Genomic DNA, 13,886 nt, shown 5'->3' on the forward strand with positions numbered 1-13,886 from the left:
CACATCACCCCTATTTTAACAGAACTGCATTGGTTACCAGTCAAATTTAGAATTCATTTTAAAATCATAATGCTTACTTACAGAGCCCTACACAGCCAGGCTCCAAAATATATCAGTAACTTCCTGCACCCCTACAACTTGGGCCGAGCGTTAAGATCATCTAATGCGGGTCGGCTAAGTGTTCCTCAGACTAATTTCAAAACTCGTGGTGATTGTACTTTTGAGTGTGCAGCTCCGAAACTCTGGAACAGCCTTCCAGCTATGTTGCGTTGTATTGATTCTGTAGAGAGCTTTAAAAAACACTTAAAATCCCATTTATTCAGACAGGCATTTGGATAAACTCTGACATTTTACATCTTTCTTAATGCTTCTTGTATGACTGTATATTATATGTATATATGTATTTTATCTTCTTTTATTCATTTTGTGGTGCTATATATGATTGTATGTATACATGACTGTTGTACATATACATTTTTGATTTTAATGTTGTGTAACTGTAAAGCACTTTGTGACCGGTGTCTGTGAAAAGTGCTATATAAATAAACTTTGCTCGCTTGCTTGCTGAATAGCTGGAACACACATTTAACTCGTCACTGAATCTGTTTCTGAAGCTTAAAGATTGCAGGTTTCACAATGTTGCCCAAGGGAATACAACTGCACTTTGTCTAAGAGTTCATTCATTTCAAATATTTTTTAAAAACAAATTTCATCTGTTTTACAACATGTCACCATATGGATCAGTGCATGGAACATGTTCCTTGTCAGTGAAAATTCTCAGCTTCACAGAACTTTACATTTTCTTCTTTGACATACCAGTAAATAGTAGAGTTTTGAGACATTTTATTCAGCACCTTGTGCTCCCATTTCATCCAAGCTTGCTGTTCATTTTCTTCTACTTTCCTCTTCCTCCTGCCAGACTAAAACTTCATGTGTCTGCATCTTCACATCGCACTGCAACAGGCCTCTCCCAGCAACAGATAAGACAACATCTTGGCCAAGTCATAAAGCTGGGCAGTGTTGTTGGTGCAATGGTGCCTGGATGTCGCCATGGCAGTAGTAAAGCAGCAGCCTTGTTGCTGACAGGCCTGTATTTTCCTCGACAGCGTGGCCAACTCGGGCCTGGCCGCCATAAAATGGAGTTGGAACACAACCTTTGGTCGACACTGTCAGCTTAAGCAACTGGCAGGAGAACACACCTTCCTTGTACACACACGCACACACAAACACACATATGAATTCACACACACATATACATGACTGTGTGCATTGGAGCTTAAATCAGCATGAGCAAATATATCTTTGCTGAATAAACATAGAAATGCACAAACATTTTTTTCAGAAATACCCAACACACACGCATGTGAATCAGAAAACACTATATGTCACGCTTAATGTTACATGATACGGCCATCAGCTCAAAGGAATTTACTATAAATAGACAAGAAAAAAAAGAAAGAACTGCTGTTGAACTGCCCTTTTGTTTCAGTGATGTGAGTGATTACCAGGGGGAACGTGGAGAGCTGAGTAGGTTTTCAAAGCATTAACAGCAATCACAAACAGGTATGATGCAGATTTTTACAATGATCAGTAACTTGTAGATCAACCCGAGTCACCACATGTTGCAATTGTGAGTGTCTAAAAACGAGTTAGCTAGTGAGTGAGAAAGTTCAAATAATTGGCAAAAGTAATGGATTATTGGTTGAAATAGTTAACAAAGCAATGGCTAAGCAAGTGCAGTAGCCTAAACTGGCCTAAACAACAACAATTTAGCCGTAGGAAAAATATGGTAACAATAGCCACTTCTACCAAATTAACAGTTAAATAACATCGATCTTGTAATCCATTCATAAGAACATATTTGGGTGGTGCTAATGAAGTGGTACTTGAGTTCATCTGATAGGGCTCTGGTATGTCACACAACAGAGGGTAGGGAACCATTGATGTGATATAAAATCTATCCCTGAGCACAAGCTGTGAGGTAATTATCTCACGAACACTGAAGATATTTGTGAGATTCACTCCAAAAGCAAACCAAACAAACAAGTCAAATGAATAAAATGTGAATCAGTTTATTAACCTCAACAGATTCCAAAGAGCATCGAAAAAAGAAAGGAAACAGAGAGTTCTTTAGAACATTTTTCCAATAAAATTCACTTACACACTGACAAAATACTGACAAAAAATAAATTTAGATTATCATGTTTAGAATAATTTCACACTCTTTTCATTTTCTCTTCAATTTTCAAAATGAAAAATTGAGTCATTGCACTTTCATTAATGTCAGATATTAAAATGATAAACTTCTGATATGTAGTGATGATGTCAGAATCAAAATGGCTGGTCCTGATTTTCAAATGAGTTGTATAAGATGCAGTTTATATCTGCTGTATCTTGGAAAAACAAGTCACTTATATAATCTAAGCATCATAGCTTAGAGGCCATACAGCACACCACTCGACAACAGTGAGCAGTGGGCTATAACTGGCTGGCCTTTCATGTCCAGAATGACTTGTAACTGTCCTTATCTCAACATAAATAATGTGCCTATAAAAGTTAATCATCTACATGTCAGTAATGAGACATGGTCAACAGCCATAAAAAAGGGGATTTTCTATCCATTTTCTGCTTCTCTGTCTGAGATGACAATAATATGTCAAATCTGTTGTCATTGTGTGAAAACACCACAGACAGCAGTGAAGTTGACAAACACCAATGACAGCAACAAACACGTAACAAAACTAAAATCACCATGACTTATCAGCTATAAAAAAGTGGTTACAATATCCATGTCTTTTTACATTCCACTTGATTGTCTTTGCATTGGTTTATTTGGTGTAGTGTTTCTCCGGAAATAGAGACTTCTTTTAGTAATAGGTAGTTCTTGTTGGGCCACTGAGGAAATGTGGCTTGTTGGATGTGAGTTGAGGAGAGCCAGGGTCAGTGTTCAGTCCTGGTTCAACTGCGTTCTTTGCTCTGGTTGACCTGTCATGCCGGTCGCTGTGCTGTGGATAATAGACTTCCTTTTGTAAAACTGCAGTCCGGGTACCCTGTGTCCTTGTTAAGCTGAAGTGTGGTCCAGGTGAGCTATGTTGAGCCTGCCAGTTACAGAGCAAGTGTGTTACTGTATAATATGGCAAGCAGATTAGATGTCCTCAGGTCAAGTAAACTCGAACACCTGTAGCCATCAGATACTGCATAAGCCCCAGTTTCATGTTTATGCAACACTGTTCCTCCGCAGCTCCGGAGTCATGAGGAATATTTGCAGGATGGAGAGAAGTCAGAGTGAGTTGTATGGTGTCAGCGTGGCAGTCGTGCTGGTTGAGGCTGCTCATGCTTGAGAAAGAGCACACCAGGAGTTCTGTGAGGCCATGGAGGTAGAGGTAAAGGGATAATCCTCATATTTAATGTCCACATGTCCTGATCCAATGCTGTCTAACTGAGATGCCGTCTGCCGAGAGGAAAGAAGCATTTAAGTTGAGCAAAGTTTAATACAGGATCATTGACAACATGCTCACCAAAAGTGACTTTAAAAGGGCAATTTACTGACTTTACACATAAAGTCATTACTCATTATGAGGTGTACGTCTGTGAGCACAGCTGTGTAATGTCTTCTGTGGCTCTGGAGGGAGCTTTCTGAAGAAAAATCTATGATGAATTCATCAGGGTTATCTTGAGTTGAGGCCCAATCACAGCAGCATTTAAAATGTCAACATTTCACACTGTTATCAATTCATTCCAATGGAATCACTGTGATCATCTGATTCACTAGGATGAAGTAAATGCAGGCAAATTTTTGCTATGAGTTGAACTTTGAACTCTGAATTTTTACATGTGAATGTGTGCCACTGACCAATAGCAAGCCGTCGTGCCACTGATGACGTTTGAAGGAACAGAGAGCCGGAGAGTCAAAAATGGAGGAAGCTATTGCAGCCTATTAGCAGTCATGCACCAGTCATTTTTATTTAAACTCCTCTGTTGTACAAAGTGCTCCACAAAAGCAGAACGGTTTGAAGACATCTACCAAGAAAATAACACGATGAAATGCTTGTTTCCCACTTGAATTCTATTCGGAACATATTTTTACCTGAGTGGCAGATGTGACGGTCTGTCCAGCGTAGGGTGAAGGGGCCATGTTGGGTTCACTCTTAATGGTGGAGGCGTGTTCAGAGGCTGAAAGGGAGGTTGGGGAGCTGGTGTCAGAGGTGGTGGAGCCTAGAGAATCAACAGGAAAGTTATTATTAGTTATTAGATTGAAAAATAACTCATATCATGATCATATTTCGAGACTTTTCAGAATGATTTGTTCTGTCACTTTATTCTCCTCCTTCTGCTCATGTGTTTTTCCTACCTGAGGATGTTTTATTCTTGGGCATCTTGGGTTTGCGCTTCCTGGTCTGAATGCTCTCTTTCTTCATGGCCAGAGGTCTGGCCACCTGTAGGGTGTAGAGCAACACACATTAGTTGAGCGTACCTCCCAGTCCCTGATACACCAGAGGCCACAGTGTCATAACAACCCACATAAGCTCCCCTCCCACACTGATAACAATGACCACAATGCCCTTGGAGAGGTTTTACAGTGTGCAAATAATGAACTGCTCCCTACTGTAGACAAGTTTGCTGCAGGAGCTGTTTTAGACACAGGTTAATATGGAAGGACATGAGAAAAGTTAGCTTTAAAAGGAGACATTATATAATCAAATAAAGCAACAGAGCTGATTTGAATAAGTGGAGCTATGGTGTGACCTACCCCATGCAGCTTCATGTAGAGGCCACAGGCATTACACACAGGCTCTCCCTCCGCGTTGCGTCTCCACAGTGTGGTGGTGCTGGTGTGGCAGTTAGTGCAGCAAAGGCCGGCCCGGCGAGACGTGGTCTGCTGCAGGCAAATAGGAGACAAAAAAAGACATTGAATGGGACTTTGTTGGCTGGAACCCAAATGAGAAGTCTCACTGGAGTACAAATAGGTTCACAACTCACAACTGTGTATCCTTGGACTACAGTCTGAGAAAGATGAGTTTCTTAACTTTCTAAAATTAATTGCAGGATGTTAGCATGTGGTTTGATATAACAATGATGAATTATCTCTCCATATACCCACGCAGAAACTACAATAAATCATTAGTTGAACAACCTTTAAATCTAACATGACAAATATTTTTTTCTATCTCACACCTAAGTGGAGCCGAAGCACCACACAGCACAAAGTCACGTTGCTGTGGAAAGCCTTGTCTAAAAACGGCCTGTCCAAGGGCAAGGTCGCTGCAGGACAAATAAAAACAGAAAAAACAGCCCAGCAGTGGAAAGAGATTATTGGGCAACTCACAGCCCATAGCCACAGCTGCTCCGGAGAGACAAGTTCCTGGGAAATACACAGCCATGAAGCCTTGACACTTGCCATCACTACACCACCACAGAGCTTGTTCCATAAATGCCCACAAACCACAAATAGACTAATCTGCTTTGACCTCAGTGGTAGTATATACTGTATTAGATCTCTAGAAGAAATATCACACAGAGTGGAGTTTGCAGATTAAATCATTTTGGCACAACTCACTTCATAATGGTTTTTTTTTGTTGTTTTGGCTATTTGACCTACTTGTGTATTTTCAATTTGCAGTGGTGGACCAATTCAGAGCTTTTAATTAAGTTAAATATACCACAATGTAAATGTAGTCCGCAAGTAAAGGTCCTGCATTCAAAATTTTACTTTTCAAAAATAAACAAATATTATCATTAAAATGTATTTGAATATTAGAAATAAACATTCTATATATTCTTAATGCAACCTGGCACCCTTCAGAGTGTTTTTCATTGCTATATGTGTTATAAAATTATTGCTGATGCATTATTGTGTGAGCAGCATTTTAGTGCTGTCGCAGATCAATTCATTGATCTGCTACAGCATTTGATCTACTTTGAGCTGGGTGTATTGATCTATGAAACAGTCGACTAATCGATTAGTTGATCAACAGAAAATTAATGGACAGTAAAAGGCCTTTTTCACAGACCACAGTTTGGCATGTCAAAGTAGGAGGAGCATAATGTAAATAATAACATTAATGATGGCTGCATTCCCTTTAGCTTCTTCATTTTCACAGTCCTGGTACTGTGCATGATGGCTCACTGTTACACTGACATGACTTACTGAGACACTTGAAATAGCCATCCTTATTGTTATTACTGACACTTGTGCCTTTCCCATGATAAGTCAAAATGTCTGCAGTGAAAAATAACCATTTTGGTAATCAATTGAATTTATTAAACAAACATATCAAAAATTCTCAACTTCCAACTTCTCAAATTTGAGGATTTGCTGCTTTTCTGTTTTATATTACTGTAAACGGATTATCTTTGGGTTTTGGACTTTTGTCAGACAGAAAACTTGATTTGAAGACACTATTTTGGACTCTAAGACCTTGGGACATGTTTCACTGTCAATTTACAGTATCTATTCATTTATTTCTCAGAAAAAAATGTTTTGTTTAGTGTAACTAAACTGTAGCTGTCAAGTGGTGTAGAGGAGTAAAAAGTACATTATTTTTCTTAGAAATATAATCATAAAAATGTGTGAAATGTTATTGGTTAAATGGAAATATTAGTACTAAAGTGAAGTACCTCAAAATCATCTTTACAGTAGTTGAGTAAATGTACTTGTGTGCAGGCCTAATTCAGCTCTCCATAAATCTAGATTATATGTCCTTGGCTTTTGATCCCTTTCTTTGTCTACGCTGCTGTTTTTTTTGATAATGATATATAAAGCAGGCATTAGACCAGTAGTAACTTCATTTGTTTACAACTAAATAAGAGTCATGCATTTAAAACGTTGCTTAAATGAAAGTACAGAAGTGTATTATTATATTATTCGATTATTTTATTGGTGCATTAAGAGCTAAGCAGCATTTTCTCTTCAAAGTAACATAATAAAATAGAAAAAGTATTTTTCCATCTGGAGTTGAATGGAACAGAAGCATGGAGCATGATAAAATGTGAATGTAAAGCAAAAGCACTTCATGAATTATAATTCTTAATTGTGGCCTCGGTCCGTCTGTTAATGGCCTACTTGCCAGCATTTCCGATCTTTTTGGTGACACATCAGACTGGGTGCGTGCCGTGTCTCTACACTCCCTGCAGTCTTACCAGTCGTTTCTGCGGTTTGATGAGCGGCCTGTTGATGCCGTTCATCTTGTGGTAGAGGCCGCAGGCGTTGCACAGATAGTGTCCGGTTCCATCCCTGCGCCACAGCGGCGTGGACACCGAGCCGCAGTTGACGCACTCCCTGCCCTCAGCGGACATGTCGTCCATAAGGTCTGAACGCCAGAAAAATGACTTATTAGATCCAATCAACGTTGCACAAAGGACATTTTAATTTGCCAGACCATGGCCTCTGCAGAGAGCTGTAAGCGCCATAGGCCATAGTTTATTTACTCATCTATCATTGAGTTCTTCATTAACCTCAAAAATATTCTCTAAGACACTTTGAGTGTCTTTGAGAGTATGGTTTCACCACAACCCGCAGTCCAGCCAGCGCAGTGCCTATTCTTTATTCTTACCTGGATCCCATTAGCGTCCACACAGGCGCTCATCGTCGTGGGCACCACATTAAAACTCATGATCGATCTTTTCTTAATGTTCGTGTCACCTATCTCTAATATTGCTTTAATACTTGTAAAAGTCTACAAGTGCACTGACTTGATCAACCTTGGTTTTCCATCTCCCTCTCGCTGTTTCTCCTGCGACACGTCTGCCTCCTCAGACAGAACGGCTGGACCTCAAATCATAATCTGGAATAAACAGCGTTCCTGTTTACGAGATTTTGCTCTGAACTTTAAGCGTACGGGGGCGTGGATGGGGTTTGGTTCCGGGCCAATGCATCATGAATAGCTGGAGAAGGAATTTAAACCCCCTCTGTTCCCTGTGACGAAGAGAGATCAAACCCTCCGAATGAATGGATGGGAAGCCAGACTGGAGGAATCTGTTTGAGGTGAGGCAGGGCGGTGTGTTATCAGCCGGGGGAATTCAGGGTCTCCTCCATCCATCACAGCTCTGACACGTGACGGACTCCTGGCATTAATTCGCCAGAGAAAGACCCGGTCAAGATGAAGCTATCCTTAAGCTGCTTGTGTCTTATCACTCCAGGAGAGCAAAATACATCACAAAATAAACGCTGAGCTGGCGGGTTGAGACAACCAAAATCAAGACCTTAAAATAACCATTCCAACCATTCCAGTCAATAGAGCTAGATGTATACTCACTATTCATTCTACAGGAGAAATTCTCTCTGATAGATAACGAACAGAACATCGCTGCTGATGCCAAAGAAATAAACGTAAATACAGTGAAGTGATATTCTTATCATGATGCAGCGCACGTGACTTTGTGAGGCCTGTGTAATCCACATCTGGCGTGAAATCCCTCCTTGGTTAAACTAACACGAGACAAAAAGCAAATCAGATTTGTTAAATGAAAGAGTTTGAGAGGTGCGAAACAGTCTAAGGGCCAAATCAAAGCCAACATGCTGAACACGGCTATTAATAAATCCTTCAACCATCAGATCTGTGTGACTGAAACACTTTTCTGCTTTCATCATCACCTTCAGACGTCCATCGTGTTCCTCATTTTCTCAATAAATGCTGATCAAGGTGCTAACTGCTCTGGCTGTTGTGTCAGTGGCTCTTATCACCGTGTTTTTGTTGGCGTGTGTATTGAACTCTGTCATCTAAACACTGGACTGTTGCTGGGGGATTAAATTAACATTTCTGGAGAATGTGTATTGTCTAAATGTAGTGTAGAATTGTTTAGCAGACTTTGATTGAATCTCGTCCTCCTGACCTCATGACGCAGCCTCTCTGTCACCTCCAATGATCTTCAGTTACGAGAGGCTAATAACAAGATGAAATTAAAATGTATTTTTGAATTACATTAATAAGGCATATTTACTGATAATTTTGGACTGGAAAACAGGTATACTTGATGGTAAAACACAGGTTCTCAGTGTATGATTCACAGTGTTTGGGGGAAAGGCATGGGTGCTAGTAACCTGCGTCCAGATGTGATTTTGGACTTTTTAAATTTCGTTGAAAATTGTTGAAATGAGAGCACAGCACAAACAAATATTGCGACAATTCGATTCCGATACATATTTAAACATGGAGAGCAGCGAATATCCAAGACTAAATCAGCTGGTGGTGATGTATTTAACATAATGTCACATTTTCAGGAGTAAAAAAAAAAGCTCCACTTTGCCTCAGACGTTTGGTCCACTGAAATATGTTGTCTTGTCAAAATGATGATAAAAATTTTTAGGGTTGGCTTCAAGAATCAAAATTCACTTAATGCGCATCAAGTAGAAGCGAGGTGCTCACCTAGACTGGACTTTCTGCCGGACAGCCCTCCATGCCGTCCCTGCAGACTGATCACTCCGCTCTCGAATGGTCCTGGCGTCCAGGAGGACGTCGCCATGTCCGGGCTCATGTACGTGTAAGGGCTGGAATAGGAGCCTCCGACCGAGCGCACCAGAGCGCCTCCGTACTGATCCGCCCGAGCGCCATTTCCGAGAACCAGCGGGCTCTGGTAGGTCGCTTCCCGGCCGGTGCTGCTGCTAACAGGCGGACTGTGCGAGTAGGAGAAGCCGTGCGGAGGGTGAGGGCTGCTGGGCGTGAAGGAGGAGCCGTCATTGCCGGTCTGGGGCCAGCCGTGGTGCCCGCCGAGGCCGTGAGACTGGTGGGGCGACTCGCAGGTCTGCAGGTAGGGCAGGGTGGGCAGCATGGCTGGAACTCTTGTGGTGGGGACGTAGACCGGAGAACTGGACGGCGGGTGGATGTAATTCCCGGTGTCATGCGTGTAAGGGGACTGATTGGACGACAGCGCCAGGCTTTGGTACATTTTCACAACTTGGACGTCCTGTTTGGAGACTGGAACTGAGGGACGAGGACTTAGATTGGTCTCAGTCCTGTGGAGGTGGTGCTGTCCACGCGTGAAGGCTCTTCCACACAGTCCAGAAGAAGTTTTCTCTGCCCGTTTGAACAAATGGAAATCTGCCGTCCTATGAAAAAACAATTAGAGATATTCTATAACATAAAATAATAATAATAATAATAATAATAATAATAATAATAATAATAATAATAATAATAATAATAATAATAATCATGGAGTCCTTTAAGTCTGGCCAAGTTTCAAGGACATTCGAATTTTACCTGAAGTGTTAGCATGGTAAATAATTGTCGCGTAATTTGCAGATACGTTCAATTTTTTTTTTTTTTTTTTTTGGCTTACAGTCACATGAAAAAAGAACCAGTGAAGTGAAACAGTCATTCAGTGTCATCAGTCCACCTGTAACACTCTGCCTCTGCATGGAATGGATTTAAATGACAACGATCGCTGGTCTGTGTCCATGCACACAGAGGCGACCCCGGCTCTCCTGCGGCTCCGCACCGTCTCATTCAATCACAGAAACATAACGGAAAGCAGATCGAACAACTCAATAGATGCCGAGCTCCGTTCATACCCACCATGCATGTAATGTCTATCAGTAGTAACTAAAATCATATAAAACGTAGATAATAGCGCTTGCTGCGTTTAGGAGCAACTCCGTTTCATTTCCAAGGGCTCTCAGTGTATTATCTCACCAGATAAGGACGCTCGGCTGATAAAGCAGTCCGTTCCTTCACACTCTCAGACTGAGGGGGACGAGGCAGCAGCGCGGAGCGTCTCCAAACGGCTCAGGATTAGATGGGGAAAGTTGCGGCCACTGATCAGATGTGAATGAAACTAAAGTCGTTTTTCAGTCCAGGACGACTGCAGCATTTCTCTTCCTGCCGGTATATCTGGAGCTAGTTACTGTCGCTGATAATTGCTGACATGGGTGTGCTCCTATTCGCTGCCCCACTGGAAGATTTGTACGGGAGAAAAACACGTGACGCAGTCCGCTGCTCCGAGGTAGGCCTAAGGAGGGGAGTAGGAGGGGTGGAGGGAAGGAGGACCCCTGGGCCCAGATCTGAGGGCTGAGGGGTGCAACAGGATCAGCTCACCTTCTGCCGGATTTAAAGTCCGTGCTTCATGAGAAAGGCCGTCACATTGGATAAATTTATATCCAGATAAACTCCAGGAGGGTTACATTTTGTACGTTTTATGCATGAAATGACCTTTAGTGTATTCTCTTTAGGCTCCACAAGCCACTGAGTGCCATACAAGGTTAATTCTAAGGTATTTTATGATGATGATGAGGAGGATCCACCTTTGAATATATCATTATTAGACATTATTTGATATTATACTGCTATTGTATATCAAAATTAAAATGGGCCTAACCAATTTTATGTATTAGTGCAAATACTCTTCCCGTCGTAAAATGCACTGAACTGAGTTTTTATGGTGAGATAAAAGTGATGAGTTCTGTCTGAAAGCTGCTGTCCGATAGAAACTATTAACTAACCGTGGTTGACTAACAGAACAGTAACTTTAAAACTAATTCAGCATCGGGCTAAAAGCTTGGATTATGGACATTGACGCTGAAATAAAATAAAATCGGACAGGCAACAAGTTATTATGCCACAGCCGATGCCATAATCCCTCACAAAAAAACTCATAAAACATTATAATGTGCTGATAATCAGGGCCGTTAACCAACATATGGGTTAGGGTTTAGTGTTCTCATTGATTCCGCTATTATGTAAACCCATATTTAATCCTGAGTGCCCCTTCGGCCAACAAAACATGCACAGAAAAAAGACGTTATTTATCCCCCAAGCAAAGGCTCGGAAACTTAATTTAGACCTTCAAAAGGGGAAATAAATTTCACGGAAAATAAATGAATTGTTAACTGAATACCGAAATAAATCAAATAAGCCTATGAAAAACCCAAATAATTAGGCCAAAGACATTTTAAGATGTTTCTTTAATATTTTGAAATGTGAAAATTAATTGTATTTATTGTTGACATTTGTCAGAACATGTCAGACGTCCATTAAGAAATAAAGAAAACGAGTTTAAATGTTCAAGCCTGTCTTAAGGATTCGGTTAGTCAATAATAGTATTCACTAACTAACGTTTCGTTAGGAAACGTATTTTTGATGTAGAAAATGTGATCGTGACATCATGAAGAACAGTGAATGATGCTGCTGTAGAACAGAATCTGTTGGTGGTGTGTCATCAGTTAAAGTGCATTAATAGCAGCCTGCAACAAGAGCCACAGCAGGCTGGGAGTATCAGACAGACTTTCCTTTGATTTAGAAACGCTTTAAGATGACTGTCAAAACCTCTTAGCCCACTAATAACATTAAGGACTAACAAAGCAAATGTGTCTCGTCTGGAGTCCATTAATTAATGCCCCGTTAGTTGTCCCACATCAGCCCATCTCCGTGAAGGATGGCTGGAGCCTGTGTGTCGGCTTCCCCTCGTCTAGAGGCCGGACGCTGACTGCGGATCAGTGAAACACACCTCTGACGCTACCTGCAGATATTTACTTATCATTTGAAGCATTTGGAATGTTTTACAATCATTTAACAGCTGAAAAACTCATGGCCTGTTCGGTAATGGAGGCTTACCAGTTTATGTTGGAATATGTCGCAGTGAAACCTTTATGACGAATCACAAATCATTTTAAAATCTTCCGTTAATTCGAGCAATTTCCGTTCTTTTATGTTGGCTCTAGGTAACTGAATGTCACTTTTTTATTTTTCCATATGTAGACTACGTCCTTGCAAGCGAATGCAAAACGAAAGAAAGTAAACTTTCTGATCCAACATTTAAATGCATATGTAATTTCAGCAATTTCTCTTTTTCTTTTGATGTCTGATTAAAGGGGGGAAAGCGTTGCGTTGGTGAGATATGGGCCTACAGAATGCTGCAACAGCCAAGCAAACACCTTCTCAAATAACAAGAATGTATCACTGCACAGGTAACTCCTGTGCTGCAAGATAAAATGACACTCCTTATCCTGGGCCTACATGCTAATCATAATTGAAACTTCATCACCTTCACAACACATTCCTCATAGAAAATACAGATTCTGCAAAACATCTAACTATAGTGTATATAGCGTACAGTAATATAGTTAGAAGTAAGGAATACTTGTACATTTTGGGGAATAAACTTAATTGGTTTCTTGTCCAGAGGACAGTCAGTCAATATGAAGCTGGGGTAAGCCAGGAGAGCTGCAGACTGGAAGTGGTGTGGAATATTTTGGAATATTTTTTTTCTTCTGTCATGTCATGTCCCCCCCCCACACACACACCTCTCCAGGTCCCTGTCACCTGTGATATCTTTTGTGTTGATTATTGCGAGCAGCATAAGCTCGACAGATGTTTCCTATGATATTGCATATCTGTCCTATAGTAAATTGTCTGTACTGATCTTTCGTGGCAGGAAGGTTTGCACTGGACTCAGACACTCTGTCCAGCATGAGCAAAAGATTTGAAAGAACAGCAGCACTGTAACACTGTATACATTGTGTGACACAAACACATATAAGGTCATATTTAAGATGTGGTACAGCCCCTCTCTGTACCACTATTAACTCGCAAATAGTTGACTGACATAAAAAAGAGAAAAAAGAAAAAAAGAATGCCTTTATCTGCCAGTGTTGACCAAAGAAGGGAAACAAAGTGACATTTTAAACCACAGCGCCAACAAAACTACACTGACCAGTTCACAACGAGGTTAATGGGCCTGACATTGACATGGCCTGACCAGACATTATATTTGGTCCAACTTAAGCTGTGGTGCTGCCAACAACTGTTTGGAAGAAACCTGCGTAGGTCATTGTATTGAAAGATTTTTAGCATTGTGTAATCTATTAAAACAATTGACCTCAAAACAATCTAAACAAATGACCTCCTCCTGCCACAGCCGAGGCAGAATGGCCTGGCATAACCAGCGCACTG

At 41.0% G+C, this 13,886-nt stretch overlaps 1 protein-coding gene across 1 annotated transcript; it reads right to left on the reverse strand.

Moving 5' to 3' along the window:
- Positions 1 to 3,331: 3,331 nt before the first annotated feature.
- On the reverse strand, positions 3,332 to 9,885 carry gata5 (GATA binding protein 5). Its single transcript, XM_070969065.1, has 6 exons — positions 9,366 to 9,885; positions 7,141 to 7,310; positions 4,751 to 4,879; positions 4,352 to 4,436; positions 4,088 to 4,215; positions 3,332 to 3,451 (listed from the first exon to the last, which is right to left on the reverse strand). Exons 1-6 carry the CDS (start codon positions 9,883 to 9,885, stop codon positions 3,332 to 3,334), a joined length of 1,152 nt encoding a protein of 383 aa, XP_070825166.1.
- Between the last annotated feature and the right edge of the window lie 4,001 nt (positions 9,886 to 13,886).

This window comes from Chaetodon trifascialis, chromosome 8, assembly GCF_039877785.1.
Source record: "Chaetodon trifascialis isolate fChaTrf1 chromosome 8, fChaTrf1.hap1, whole genome shotgun sequence".
Lineage (NCBI taxonomy): Eukaryota > Metazoa > Chordata > Actinopteri > Chaetodontiformes > Chaetodontidae > Chaetodon > Chaetodon trifascialis.

What these genes read in the sequence shown, in the direction of transcription:
- gata5 (XM_070969065.1), bottom strand. Translation starts at nt 9,885, where the DNA reads ATGTACCAAAGCCTGGCGCTGTCGTCCAATCAGTCCCCTTACACGCAT. An exon ending in CGGCAGAAAGTCCAGTCTAG is followed by an intron (nt 7,311 to 9,365) that starts GTGAGCACCTCG and finishes TCTGGCGTTCAG; the next exon opens with ACCTTATGGACGACATGTCC. An exon ending in TCTACATGAAGCTGCATGGG is followed by an intron (nt 4,437 to 4,750) that starts GTAGGTCACACC and finishes TACACCCTACAG; the next exon opens with GTGGCCAGACCTCTGGCCAT.